This window comes from Notolepis coatsorum (assembly GCF_963971535.1).
Source record: "Notolepis coatsorum genome assembly, chromosome: 1".
NCBI classification, from domain to species: Eukaryota; Metazoa; Chordata; class Actinopteri; order Aulopiformes; family Paralepididae; genus Notolepis; species Notolepis coatsorum.
The window spans coordinates 107,962,527-107,978,182 of NC_140165.1; the positions used below are offsets into that span (position 1 = coordinate 107,962,527).

A 15,656-nucleotide genomic window follows, 5' to 3' on the forward strand; every position below is an offset into this window, starting at 1 on the left:
CTGTCAGGAACCTCGGGGTCATCTTCGACAGCTATTTTAAATTCGACAAACAGGTCAGCGCCGTAGTCAAAAAGAGTTTTTACCACCTCAGACTCCTGGCGAAGACAAAGGCATACCTCTCCCAAAGTAACTTAGAGACGGTGATACATGCCTTTGTCACTATTGACTTAGACTGGTTCCGGTCCTACCTAAGCAATAGGACCTTCTCTGTCCAACTCGGTCACTTCACTTCCTCTGTGGCCCCCCTCACCTGCGGGGTGCCCCAAGGCTCGATATTGGGTCCCACCCTCTTCCTCTTATACATACTCCCCCTAGGCCAGATCTTGGCAAAACATAACATCTCATTCCATTGCTTCGCCGATGACGTGCAGGTCTACCTCCCCTTAAAACCCACCCAAGGGAAAACATCAATAAAACCACTACTTGACTGCCTGGCAGAAATCAAGTGCTGGATCGTAGAGCTGCTGCGGTTAACGCATTACCGCGGTATCGCTGTTACATCACGCCCACCGCAGAGTTTAGCTGAATACCGCATCACCGCTGTTTTTTATAATAATACTCTCAACCAAAGCAATGCGCGGCAGTCGGCCCAACATTAAATACAGCAGTGTGTTATAATCACATTTTTATGAGCTAACGAATTCCGTTATATTGGACATTTGTATTAATTATATCAAGCGAAGAACTGAGAAATTTGGCAGAGAGAGACGGCAACATTATCGTGAAATATAAACGTTGCGTGATGACTATTATATCTCCGCCTCCCAGTCCCAACGAAGAACATACCAATAGTATGCAACTGCAGAGCCGCAGAGCCAGCGGCGCTCTCAGGTCCGGTCTGGGGACCGCTCAGCAGCGCCACCCACCCAACAGCTGAATTGCCAATGGCTGAATTGGAGTATTGCACTGTGCGCGCACAACTGTCTGCTCTGCGGCTGCATGCTTCTCACAAATCTAGCTCCCGCTGCCAAACCAAATTTATCTCGACATCGCTTCACCAATAGTCGTTATCAGAACACTACACACATATCATAATAGAACACACATCGAATGCCTTTGTTAATCATAAGTAGGGATGGGAATTGATAGGATTTTATCGATACGATTCCATTATCGATTCTGCTTATCGATTCGATTCTTTATCGATTCCCTTATCGATACCTGATCAATTTATAATTTAAATAAATAAATTGAAAATGCAACAGAACTACATTTAGTCATTTAGCTGACGCTTTTATCCAAAGCGACTTACAAGTTCTGTACGACAAGCCATCAGGAAGGGCACAACTCTATCAGCTGAGCAACAATGTTCATCAAAGTGTTGAGTGCTAAAGTGTAGGTTAGTTTATTAGGACAAGTGCATGACAGTACGGTTAGTTAGGGTTAGATATATTTTTTTTTATTCAGATAATGGTTGAAGAAGTGCGTCTTTAGTCGACGGCGAAAGATTGGATGGGTTTCGGCTGTCCTAACTGGGGTGGGTAGTTCATTCCACCATTGTGGGGCAAGGACTGAGAATAGGCGACTTCTCTTTGATGACCCTCCCAGAGCTCGGATAGGAGTAGGTCTGAGGCGGCCAGAAGATGCAGAGCGTAGGGGTCTAAGCTGGTTAGAATAACATGCAACTTGACATTTCTGATTGTCATTTATTGTTGAGCCCCCATGTCAGAAAAATACAAAAACTGTAAAAAATAAAACATTAACTATAGCCTACACTTAAATAAAATAATGTATTTGAGATTCTCTTAAAATGTATTTATTTTTTTATTCTTAAACTAATTTAATCTATTGAATAACAGGTTGTTATTCCTCTGACTTCTGTCTCTCACTCACACACTCTCTCTCTCACACACACACACACACACACACACACACACACACACACACACACACACACACAGAGAGAGAGAGCTCCCCGGGCCCCTGTCCTATAAGGTATTGGCTTGTGTTGCTACACGGACACATTTGTATGTTGCACCACTGTACTTCCTGGCTTACAGTCTTGTAAACAAACATTCCGTCTCTCATTATATGTGAACTAAAAAGTACAAGGTTTACACAACAGCCCCCACCTGCTGTTTTATTGTATTTGTACCTGTACTATCCGCTGTCAGCTGTTTATCTCTCTTTGTGAGCTTGATTAAATAGCGTTAGCTCACGTTAGCTCCGCGGCTAATTTTAGCTCAGCCTGATCTAAATCAATGACTAGGTTCTAAAGCATTCAAGTAGTTTTCACTGCACATAGAAGTAGCCAAACAGCAGGAGCATTTCGGGAGCATATTACCAAAACCCAGGCAATTTCGAGCCATTAAGGAATCAAATAGAGTCTGCCATGGCTACATGCTAACGGCTAACATTATTGCGCAACTGTAGGCAGCGATAAGGGAATCGAAAGTCACGGGAGCCACACGGTTCCAGGCATCGGCCAATTAGGTTTTCGATTCCCATCCCTAATCATAAGTAGTAACTTTATAATAATAAGAAGAAGAAAGGGTGGGGGGGGGGGGGGTAACCGCCGGGCGCTACCACCGCTGCCCGCGACACTGAGTGAACGGCGCACGACCAAAGGGGAGACTTCGAATCCGTGTTTCACTTTCAATAACGAATGCGTGCTTGCCGAATCCCAAACAATATTCATGCTGCAAAGTCATCCTCTAAAGATAGACATTTAGACTAGAGGCATGCTATAAAGAGTAGATTACTAAAAAATAAAAAATAAATGCATTCAAATTTTTTTCTTTTTTGGTAACCGCGGTGGTAGGAAATATTTCGCAAATTTGTGCGGTAAGGAAAAAATCAATACCGCGGCAGCCCCTTCTGAAAACTCCCTGACATTAAACGAAGGGAAAACCGAGGTAATTGTTTTTAATAGTGCCCCCCCGGCCCCCCTCATTGACGCACTTGGTCCCCTGGGTCCAAACCTCTCCACCTCTGTCAGGAACCTCGGGGTCATCTTCGACAGCTATTTTAAATTCGACAAACAGGTCAGCGCCGTAGTCAAAAAGAGTTTTTACCACCTCAGACTCCTGGCGAAGACAAAGGCATACCTCTCCCAAAGTAACTTAGAGACGGTGATACATGCCTTTGTCACTATTGACTTAGACTGGTTCCGGTCCTACCTAAGCAATAGGACCTTCTCTGTCCAACTCGGTCACTTCACTTCCTCTGTGGCCCCCCTCACCTGCGGGGTGCCCCAAGGCTCGATATTGGGTCCCACCCTCTTCCTCTTATACATACTCCCCCTAGGCCAGATCTTGGCAAAACATAACATCTCATTCCATTGCTTCGCCGATGACGTGCAGGTCTACCTCCCCTTAAAACCCACCCAAGGGAAAACATCAATAAAACCACTACTTGACTGCCTGGCAGAAATCAAGTGCTGGATCGTAGAGCTGCTGCGGTTAACGCATTACCGCGGTATCGCTGTTACATCACGCCCACCGCAGAGTTTAGCTGAATACCGCATCACCGCTGTTTTTTATAATAATACTCTCAACCAAAGCAATGCGCGGCAGTCGGCCCAACATTAAATACAGCAGTGTGTTATAATCACATTTTTATGAGCTAACGAATTCCGTTATATTGGACATTTGTATTAATTATATCAAGCGAAGAACTGAGAAATTTGGCAGAGAGAGACGGCAACATTATCGTGAAATATAAACGTTGCGTGATGACTATTATATCTCCGCCTCCCAGTCCCAACGAAGAACATACCAATAGTATGCAACTGCAGAGCCGCAGAGCCAGCGGCGCTCTCAGGTCCGGTCTGGGGACCGCTCAGCAGCGCCACCCACCCAACAGCTGAATTGCCAATGGCTGAATTGGAGTATTGCACTGTGCGCGCACAACTGTCTGCTCTGCGGCTGCATGCTTCTCACAAATCTAGCTCCCGCTGCCAAACCAAATTTATCTCGACATCGCTTCACCAATAGTCGTTATCAGAACACTACACACATATCATAATAGAACACACATCGAATGCCTTTGTTAATCATAAGTAGGGATGGGAATTGATAGGATTTTATCGATACGATTCCATTATCGATTCTGCTTATCGATTCGATTCTTTATCGATTCCCTTATTGATACCTGATCAATTTATAATTTAAATAAATAAATTGAAAATGCAACAGAACTACATTTAGTCATTTAGCTGACGCTTTTATCCAAAGCGACTTACAAGTTCTGTACGACAAGCCATCAGGAAGGGCACAACTCTATCAGCTGAGCAACAATGTTCATCAAAGTGTTGAGTGCTAAAGTGTAGGTTAGTTTATTAGGACAAGTGCATGACAGTACGGTTAGTTAGGGTTAGATATATTTTTTTTTATTCAGATAATGGTTGAAGAAGTGCGTCTTTAGTCGACGGCGAAAGATTGGATGGGTTTCGGCTGTCCTAACTGGGGTGGGTAGTTCATTCCACCATTGTGGGGCAAGGACTGAGAATAGGCGACTTCTCTTTGATGACCCTCCCGGAGCTCGGATAGGAGTAGGTCTGAGGCGGCCAGAAGATGCAGAGCGTAGGGGTCTAAGCTGGTTAGAATAACATGCAACTTGACATTTCTGATTGTCATTTATTGTTGAGCCCCCATGTCAGAAAAATACAAAAACTGTAAAAAATAAAACATTAACTATAGCCTACACTTAAATAAAATAATGTATTTGAGATTCTCTTAAAATGTATTTATTTTTTTATTCTTAAACTAATTTAATCTATTGAATAACAGGTTGTTATTCCTCTGACTTCTGTCTCTCACTCACACACTCTCTCTCTCACACACACACACACACACACACACACACACACACACACACACACACACACACACAGAGAGAGAGAGCTCCCCGGGCCCCTGTCCTATAAGGTATTGGCTTGTGTTGCTACACGGACACATTTGTATGTTGCACCACTGTACTTCCTGGCTTACAGTCTTGTAAACAAACATTCCGTCTCTCATTATATGTGAACTAAAAAGTACAAGGTTTACACAACAGCCCCCACCTGCTGTTTTATTGTATTTGTACCTGTACTATCCGCTGTCAGCTGTTTATCTCTCTTTGTGAGCTTGATTAAATAGCGTTAGCTCACGTTAGCTCCGCGGCTAATTTTAGCTCAGCCTGATCTAAATCAATGACTAGGTTCTAAAGCATTCAAGTAGTTTTCACTGCACATAGAAGTAGCCAAACAGCAGGAGCATTTCGGGAGCATATTACCAAAACCCAGGCAATTTCGAGCCATTAAGGAATCAAATAGAGTCTGCCATGGCTACATGCTAACGGCTAACATTATTGCGCAACTGTAGGCAGCGATAAGGGAATCGAAAGTCACGGGAGCCACACGGTTCCAGGCATCGGCCAATTAGGTTTTCGATTCCCATCCCTAATCATAAGTAGTAACTTTATAATAATAAGAAGAAGAAAGGGTGGGGGGGGGGGGGGTAACCGCCGGGCGCTACCACCGCTGCCCGCGACACTGAGTGAACGGCGCACGACCAAAGGGGAGACTTCGAATCCGTGTTTCACTTTCAATAACGAATGCGTGCTTGCCGAATCCCAAACAATATTCATGCTGCAAAGTCATCCTCTAAAGATAGACATTTAGACTAGAGGCATGCTATAAAGAGTAGATTACTAAAAAATAAAAAATAAATGCATTCAAATTTTTTTCTTTTTTGGTAACCGCGGTGGTAGGAAATATTTCGCAAATTTGTGCGGTAAGGAAAAAATCAATACCGCGGCAGCCCCTTCTGAAAACTCCCTGACATTAAACGAAGGGAAAACCGAGGTAATTGTTTTTAATAGTGCCCCCCCGGCCCCCCTCATTGACGCACTTGGTCCCCTGGGTCCAAACCTCTCCACCTCTGTCAGGAACCTCGGGGTCATCTTCGACAGCTATTTTAAATTCGACAAACAGGTCAGCGCCGTAGTCAAAAAGAGTTTTTACCACCTCAGACTCCTGGCGAAGACAAAGGCATACCTCTCCCAAAGTAACTTAGAGACGGTGATACATGCCTTTGTCACCACTCGCCTCGACTACGGCAATGCCCTCTACATAGGCATCGACAAATCCCTGCTTCGCCGCCTACAACTGGTGCAGAACGCAGCCGCGCGCCTCCTCACCAAAACAAAGAGACATGAGCACATCAGCCCAGTTTTGGCCTCGCTCCACTGGCTACCTGTTAGTTTTAGAATAGATTTTAAACTAGCCCTAAATGTTTTTAAATCACTAAATGGCACGGCTTCTCCCTATCTATCTGAGCTCTTGCACCGCCACACCCCCCACCGATCCCTCAGATCAGCTGACCAGCTGCTATTGGTGGTGCCTAGAACTAGGCTCAAGACTAGGGGAGACAGAGCCTTCTCCACCGCAGTGCCTAGATTGTGGAACAGCCTCCCCCTCAGCGTACGGGCCGCCCAGACCGTGCAGGCTTTTAAATCACTTTTAAAAACCTACCTGTTCTCCTTGGCCTTCCCCAATAGACCCCTGGCCCTTCTATCCTCTTTGTTTTACTGTGTCCTACCTGTTTTTATTACTTTTATTGCTTTACTGTGTTTTAATCTTATATCTTGCATCATATTATTTTGTTTTTATCAACCTGCCTGTGAAGCACTTTGGTGCCAGCTACACACACACACACACACACACACACACACACACACACACACACATACACACACACACACACACACACAGTCACACACACACACACACACACACACACACACACACACACACACACACACACACACACACACACACACACATACACACACACACACACACACACACACACATAGATACAAACACAGACACATGAGCACACACAACCTACCCTGAGTGTTTGACAGAGAGCGTTAAAGAGGTGCTGGTTGGTCTCCATCTCATCCCAGTCCAGCTGCCAACCAGTGGTGGGTCTAATCACCAGCGGCAGGCCGTACAGCACACTCTCACACACTCCACTAGCACACAGAGCCCTGCCACACACACACACACACACACACACACACACACACACACACACACACACACACACACACACACACACACACACACACACACACACACACACACACACACACACACACACACACACACACACACACACACACACACACACACACAGTTAGGAAGTGAGTCGGCCAAATGATAGACCTTTTCAAACATGACCTTTGAACATGTCAAACAACACCATGAACATGAACATTCTGAATGAAGTGTGTATCCTGTTGCTGACATTAGGGCTGGGCGATATGGAAAAAAATCATATCGCGATAACGATATGATAATGTTATCATATTTCTCGATATCGATAATTATCGAATTGTTATAAGTATAAATTTTTTATTTTTTATTTTTTTTTAACAACAGATGTATGTTTATTTTGCAGCAATTCTTTGTCATTGCCGCCATCTTTAGTGTTACATCCCCTCACACTCCAGTTCTCAGGCTCCAGCTGGTTTAAAAGCGAAAGTAAACCGGCTTCTCTGCTGGCTGTGGCTCCAGGGGAGTTGAACAGTTCTGGCTCTGTTAGTTTATTTCCGATCTTTTGGCGCTTTTTTGGTGGACAAACCACCGCACATGTGCACCGTGACTCGTGACTGGAGTCTAGTTCTGCTAGCACACATAGCCTACTGTGTACAGACGGTTTCAAACTGTATTTTAAATTAGAAAGCAAACAAAATAAATGGACAAGAGAAAAATAAATCTCAATTTGGTCAGTATTGTCATTTGGACAAGCAAAGCCATTACTTTAAGTTGCAGGCAAGAAAGACAAGTCTGTCCACTGTCTCTGGTTTTAAAACTGCCCTGTTGCAGGTAAAAAAAAAAAAAAAAAAAAAAAAAAATCGATATTCGATATCGATTATTAAAATATATTGCGATATTTATCGTTTTATATCGCCCAGCCCTAGCTGACATCAACAGCTGACAGGAGACTTGGACCCGTTCCCCTAGCAATGTAACTCCATTGAAAAAGATCTATATATTAATGTCAACCATATTACAGATGCAGCACTCAAAAATCGAACCTCTCCTGCTCATCTGCTGCTCATCTCCTGCTCCTCTCCTGCCTCTCCTGCTGTGATTTTGTGACTCCTATTGTTCTGGACCGGGCCAGATTTCACACCTCCACTGCCTTCCACAGGCTTATCTTAATCTTAAAATCTTAAAATTGTATTCGTCCCAAACGCCCCAGCTCCATCCGATACCTTAGCTTTTTTCACTGTTTACTTATCATGCACTGCAACACTAATATATGGGCAGTACTCCAAGTCAGACTGCCCATATAAAAATTATCTTGGGGGTCTGAGGGCAGTAGCCCCCGAGCCCCTCCCTGGGGAAGCACTTAAGTTAAGTACCCTCCATTTGTTCATGTTGGGACCCAGCCACCAGCCCCCGAAAATTAACACCTGAGTGCTAGACTTAAGTGGCCCACAAGCAGCACACAAGCAGCACACAAGCAGCAGAATTGATCTGAATTTTGAGTGCTGCATCTGTAGTATAGGAAACATTAACATTATGGTATGTGGATCAACCTCAAAGAAACACAAGGATTAATAAAAACATTTCAAAAGATGACAAATTCAAAAAAAGTATTCATCAATTACGACGCTTGAAAGATAAGGCCGGTGTTAGGCTTGCTGCTATAGTCTGGTACTCAGTGTTAGACTTGCTGCCATAGTCTGGTACTCAGTGTTAGACTTGCTACTATAGTCTGGTACTCAGTGTTAGACTTGCTGCCATAGTCTGGTACTCAGTGTTAGACTTGCTACCATAGTCTGGTACTCAGTGTTAGGCTTGCTGCTATAGTCTGGTACTCAGTGTTAGACTTGCTGCTATAGTCTGGTACTCAGTGTTAGACTTGCTGCTATAGTCTGGTACTCAGTGTTAGACTTGCTGCTATAGTCTGGTACTCAGTGTTAGACTTGCTGCCATAGTCTGGTACTCAGTGTTAGACTTGCTGCTATAGTCTGGTACTCAGTGTTAGACTTGCTGCTATAGTCTGGTACTCAGTGTTAGACTTGCTGCTATAGTCTGGTACTCAGTGTTAGACTTGCTGCCATAGTCTGGTACTCAGTGTTAGACTTGCTGCTATAGTCTGGTACTCAGTGTTAGACTTGCTGCTATAGTCTGGTACTCAGTGTTAGACTTGCTGCTATAGTCTGGTACTCAGTGTTAGACTTGCTGCTATAGTCTGGTACTCAGTGTTAGACTTGCTGCTATAGTCTGGTACTCAGTGTTAGACTTGCTGCCATAGTCTGGTACTCAGTGTTAGACTTGCTGCTATAGTCTGGTACTCAGTGTTAGACTTGCTGCTATAGTCTGGTACTCAGTGTTAGACTTGCTGCTATAGTCTGGTACTCAGTGTTAGACTTGCTGCTATAGTCTGGTACTCAGTGTTAGACTTGCTGCCATAGTCTGGTACTCAGTGTTAGACTTGCTGCTATAGTCTGGTACTCAGTGTTAGACTTGCTGCTATAGTCTGGTACTCAGTGTTAGACTTGCTGCCATAGTCTGGTACTCAGTGTTAGGCTTGCTGCTATAGTCTGGTACTCAGTGTTAGACTTGCTGCTATAGTCTGGTACTCAGTGTTAGACTTGCTGCCATAGTCTGGTACTCAGTGTTAGACTTGCTGCCATAGTCTGGTACTCAGTGTTAGGCTTGCTGCTATAGTCTGGTACTCAGTGTTAGACTTGCTGCTATAGTCTGGTACTCAGTGTTAGACTTGCTGCCATAGTCTGGTACTCAGTGTTAGACTTGCTGCCATAGTCTGGTACTCAGTGTTAGACTTGCTGCCATAGTCTGGTACTCAGTGTTAGGCCATTAGAGAGAGAAAGAGAACGGGAGATAGAAAGAGAGACAGAGGGGATGGGGAGAACGAGAGAGAAAGGGAAAGAGGGAGGAGAGAAAGAGAGAGAGAGTAACCTTCCTTTCGTCCAAGGATGATTGTGTATAACAGTGTCATTCCTCCAGTCTGGTTAAAATGCCACTACTGTAAATCACAACACATCAACATGTAAAAGTGAGAGACAGACAGCGGCCTCTTGTCAGCATGTCGTGGTGCCGTACCGTTAACACTCTTTTGTTCCGGGACTCTGTGTGCTGCCTGTGTGGAGCTTCCCGAGTCGCTCGGTAAACACAGGACTTGGGAGAGTACGCTAATGGATATATGCGTCAATTACATTACTAGTGGCAAGTATTTCATACTGTACCACTTAATGTAAAAAAAAAAAAAAACATCTGAACTATCCCTTTAAGCTGATCTATTCCTCTGCCTGAGCCGCCAGAAGGAGAAGAAAGAGCTTGTTTTGGGTCGGAGCCGTAGCTTCAGAAATAAGACAGAAATGAGAGAGAACAGTGGAGGCTAACAGTATACTGACTGTAGGGTACAGACGATCCCAGCAGCACAAAGCAGACTTTGATGTGATTCTGAGGGTAACTCCATACGAGAACATTCCACAATTCTAGAATCAGAATGGAGCCATTCATATTCACATGTGGCTGTAATACACATGGCCCTAGGCATGCATGCATACATATTATATACACACACACACACACACACAAAGAAGGTTGCACGAAATACACACACACACGCACGCACAGGCACACGCACACACACTTTCTCCCACCCCATTCGTTCCTGCTGATTCTCACTTGACAGCCCGGAGTCTCTGTGGAGCAGCAGGGCTGTGATTGGCCAAGGCCTTGGTGGGAGGCAGGAAGTCTTTGACACTCTCAGTCTTCGCCCCTAGGTCAGGGGTCAGCGGGAAAAGGGCGGGGCTTAGCAGACGCTCCTGTATGTCACACTTGATGCACACTGGACAGAGAGAGAGAGAGAGGTAGTTGGTGTGTGTGTGTGTGTGTGTGTGTGTGTGTGTGTGTGTGTGTGTGTGTGTGTGTGTGTGTGTGTGTGTGTGTGTGGGAGAGAGAGAGAGAATATGAAAATTAGTTCAGATAGGTACAGGCCAGGGGGGGTGATTGGATTCTGCCTCAATTGTTGTTCAATGATCCCAAACGAATGGTCTGAATCAATATTGATCAGTAAAAGTAATGGATGGAATTGACACTAGGTATCAGACCCTTAAGAGTTTTAAAGAACTGTGCCAGTGTAATTGTATTGGATAATAACGAGTCTATCTAGGTTGTCCTCGGACGGGCCCTCCATCGGTGCTTCCAGTCATCCCGATCCTCCATGCATCTGGCTAGCTCGCCGGTGCTTTCTGCTCCTGCATCTCTCCTTAGTATGTCCACGTAGGTTAATGTGGGACGTCCTCGTGATCGATGCCTGTGTGTTGGCTCCCACAGCACAAGTTTGCTGGTTGGCATCTCATGGTGTCTCTGGCAGTGACCTGCCAGCCTCATTCTCCTGACTGCCACTTTCTCGCTCAACCTTAACACCCCCCCATACAAGTTTGCATTAGTGACATGCTCATCCCTGTTGATGTTGAGCACCACACGCATCATTCTGGTGTGGCACCCATCCAGGGACTTCTGCAGGGTGGGCTTCAGGGTCCAGCATTCACTGCCATACAAAAGGACAGACTCAACTGTTGCATGAAAGAAGTTGAGCTTGATTTGATGGGGGAGGTTGGATTTCCACACACTGGTCATGCCGTTCAGAGCCCTCCACGCAAGCGCCTTCCTCACTTTAAGGTCTTGCTCGGATGAGTTGACCCACAAGCCCAGGTATTTGAAATCACAGACTTCCTTTAGAGCAGTGCCTCCTGTTGTCGTTAGAGGTGGATGATCCGGGAGGATGTTATACATTATGACCTCGGTTTTCTTGGCATTTAGCCTAAAGGCCTCTGCATGCTACAGAAACTTCAAAGCAACTGCAACACAACATCGACAAAGCAACGGTGTTTTAGACACTCTGCCTTTATGCTTCTGCAACATCGACGCGCAAAGTTAGTTTAACTAAAGTTAGTTTAGGTTCGTGTTAACGTTAGATAATGTACAAAATAAACGTATTTCCGGTGATTTTAGACGTCGCTCTTTTATTTTGAAATCCCCCGACCGGAAGTGTTATAGTGTCTGTTGCTAGCAGCTTAACTTTCTGTGCTTTTCGAGCTAACGTTACCGTAACGTCATTAGTTTCCAATGGAGAGGACCTCGGCTCACATGCAGCTCAAACTACCTATTGGAATAAATTAATTGATTGATGTTTAACTTGTCCCTGTGTATGTCCAGTCATTTCGACTAGCAAACGTTGTATTTAACGTTAAAGTTACCTCAGGATACCATTGTATTTAGTTGGTTAGCTATGTAGCTAATGTGGATAGCATTTTGTATAGCACCTGTTACAAAGGGTCAGATTAAACCGAATATATATATTTATTGCCTGAGATCCCATGTATAATATTTGTATATCGTTTGATATCCCTTGTATATTCTTTGTACATATACACTGAATATCCCTTTAGTCTACAGGACAGACCATAATATTCGTTCTCCTATTGGAAGCGATCCCCTAGGCGCCAGTGACTTACCCCTAGAGCTGACTTGAAAGCTACCGACACGAACATGTCCCAACTAGCCCCGGTTCCGCGTAGGAATACGGCTACCGAAATACGAATGGAACTATTTGTTCACCGTGCACATAAATAGGGCGCAAGAAATGTAGAACTCCTCTTAGTCCCTTGTCCCGTTCAGTCTCGTTCAGTTCCAGTTATCCAAGTGACGTCTCTCCCCACTACGCAACGTGGGCAGAGTAGGGCTCGCATCGCCCCAAGATAGAGTCTCGTGTTATCCTAATACGTTTGTTTAACGTATCGTTCGCTATTTATTAGTAAACCTTCATTACGAGTCAAAGACCATGTGAAGTGGGTAATTGTGCGTCTACATAGAGCATTTATTGCCGCGTACTAATAGGATAGTAACGTCAAGTTCAACCGTGCACTACCGCGCACCGGAGGATACCTACACCGGACCAGCAGAGCCACTTTCCGGCAAGGATTATTATTCTTCATTGCTTTGACCAAGCTGCTGGAGCAGAGAACCGCCTACCCCACTGCTACTGTGGGATCTACACCTGCCCGTGAGACCATCACTCGAGCCCGTCTCTGTCGTACCAGAGGCTCCACGGCTTTCACCTACGCGGCGCGCACCCTGGGACCAGGCTGCCTTTCCCCGCTGCTCCAGGGAGTAAGATCGCCTCCGTGGACCATTGACTTTCATAGAGCATTGCCTCCCCCTGCTGGCTTACAACCGGTAGTACACCCCCCCTCCCCAGAATACCAGATCTAATTCCTAACATTCCATATTGATTTACTTACGTACATTCTTTGCCTTATAAGCGCACCAAAGTAATGTAATATAATATTCTTTATGTAATAAATATTCTAAACGAGTATTTGTGTGGAAACCGTTTCATTGTGGAAGTGTTGTCATCTAATATACTTGTGTACAGTAAGGCCAGTAATGTACATACACGGTAGTAGTTTAATGATACTAATACTTGATTAATACAGTCAGGGAATTGTACCCCTCAGTTACAATTGGTCCTTCGAGCCGGAGGGTAACTAGTGTAATATTAATATAGTGTTATTAATATTGACATGGCCGATGACGAACACTCCACAAACGGTTCTCCTAAGCTAGATCGCCCGCAGCGCAGACGGCAGCCACCTCCCTATCTAGAGGCATACTCTGTCAGTCCAATACCTAGCTTTAAAGGGAAGTTAAACGCGGAAAAAGTAGAAAGTAAAATTATGTCCGACCCTAACAACCAGGCTACCCCGCCAACAGAGGCCCTAGTGGGTTCTAATGTAACTGACCAAGCTCACGGTGGGGACCAGGAGGGAACTGACACGACTTTACCCCCAGACAATACCGATCGCCAATGCCCAGCGCGAAGCCGCGCGCGACGCAGCCCATGCCCGGCGCGAGGCAGAGCGCGACCGGCTGCAGGCGGAGCTGATGGACAAACTGGTTGCCATGGCGACACCCCCTCACTCCGCACGGAGCTCCCAGAGATCGTCAAGACATGGGTCTAGGACACATTCCCCTACCCGACGAAGCGACCCGGGACCCCGCCAACAGGAGGATCCTGTCCACGTCTCGGAACCCCCTCCCCGGCCGGTCCATACGAGACCTAGCAACCGGGAAGAACCGGACCACGCCGAGAGACTGAACAGAAGACTCCAGGTCCTAGCAGAGGGAGAGGAGGAGGAGGAGTGTCAAGCCGACCAGCAGCAACGTGCTCTGGCCCAGGAGGCCCAGTACAGCCCCGACCAGCAGCAACGTACTCAGGACCAGGAGGTCCAGTACAGCCCAGAAGTCAGCCCCGAGGCCCTGCGCTACAAACCCCGACTCAACTCACGGGTGAGTTTGACGCACCGTCAGCCCCGAGGAACTGCACCTGGGTACCCGACCTTCGGTACCCACCAAGTACCAGCCCAAGACGACACGCAAGAGGAGACTCGCCGAGGAGGCCTCTCCCCCAACGCTCACCGATGTGCCAGTCATCCATGACATCATACATTGGCACACCGACGTTTCCAGACTTCACCCATGAGAATCGAGCACAGTATACGGAGCTCCGGATGTGCTTAGAGACAATGATGGTGGATGTCGCTGATGAACGCCACAAGTATGCAATATTACTGCAGCACCTGAAAGTGCCCCGAGCGCACAATATAGCGCTAGCCTATGCCACCTCTACGACCCCATACACCGCGGCTCTAGCAGCGCTGGACCAGAGATATGGGCGTATATGGGATTACGTAATAGAAGAGATAAGGCATATTGACCGCTTACCCCCAGCAACAGACAATCGCTCACTAGACGACCTGTCTATAAAAGTACAGTCCCTGGTAGGGATGCTGGGAGCGCAACGAGAAAAGGGTATGCACGAGCTATACGCCAACTCTAACGTCGAGAGGATTTTAGAGAAGCTGCCGCCCGCCAGACAGGAGCGCTTCAGGCGGCAAAGAGACCACCGTGATCCTAACGGTCCAGAACCATCCCTCCTAGACTTGGCCGACTTCCTGGCGAGAGAAGTCAGCAGCCTACGATTGGATACGTTCGTGCGGAGCACACCAAGCTCCAGAGAGGGACCTAGGAGAGTAAACGATGGCCGAAGATCGGTGACTGTTATGCACCAAGCCGAATCAGTACCGCAGCACCAGAACCACAACACCCCCTCGACGAAAGAGGACCAGTGGAAGATTGAGTGCCAGTACTGTGAGGGAGAACATCGGCTCTATCAGTGCGAAGATTTCAAGAAGCTGACCACGGATGATGTGAGCCAGTGGGTCAAGGACCACCGCCGCTGCTTCCGCTGCGCGCGCAGCCACCTAGCAGCTGAGTGCCGCTTGAAAAAGAAGTGCAGCAGGTGCGGTGGCACCCACCTGGAGGTCCTGCATGACATCAACAGGCGTCAGCCAGGACAACAGAGTGGGCCCGTCGCGGTAATGTACCATGCCGAGGCGGTGGCACCAGAACCAAAGTTCCACCAGACCGCTCCCTGGTGTCCCGACTGCTACGGCAGACACTGGGAGTCAAGGTGCGACTCGTACCATATAGAGTCTACGTCACCACCCACAGGAGTGCTCCACATTGACCAGCACAGCGGGACCCCCCGTGTGCTCCTCAAAGTGGTCAGAGTGCTCCTGAGCCACGAGGACAAGGTCCTGGACACTTACGCCGT

General features: G+C 46.5%; 1 protein-coding gene across 1 annotated transcript in view; it reads right to left on the reverse strand.

Moving 5' to 3' along the window:
• Nucleotides 1-15,656, reverse strand: part of m1ap (meiosis 1 associated protein) — a gene marked incomplete at both ends in the record, with an annotated part of 226,913 nt that overhangs the window by 71,043 nt on the left and 140,214 nt on the right. The window contains 2 exons of the mRNA XM_084336968.1: nt 6,837-6,978; nt 10,661-10,823. Of these exons, the coding sequence (XP_084193094.1) occupies nt 6,837-6,978; nt 10,661-10,823 (305 nt within the window). The remainder of the gene's footprint in view (nt 1-6,836; nt 6,979-10,660; nt 10,824-15,656) is intronic.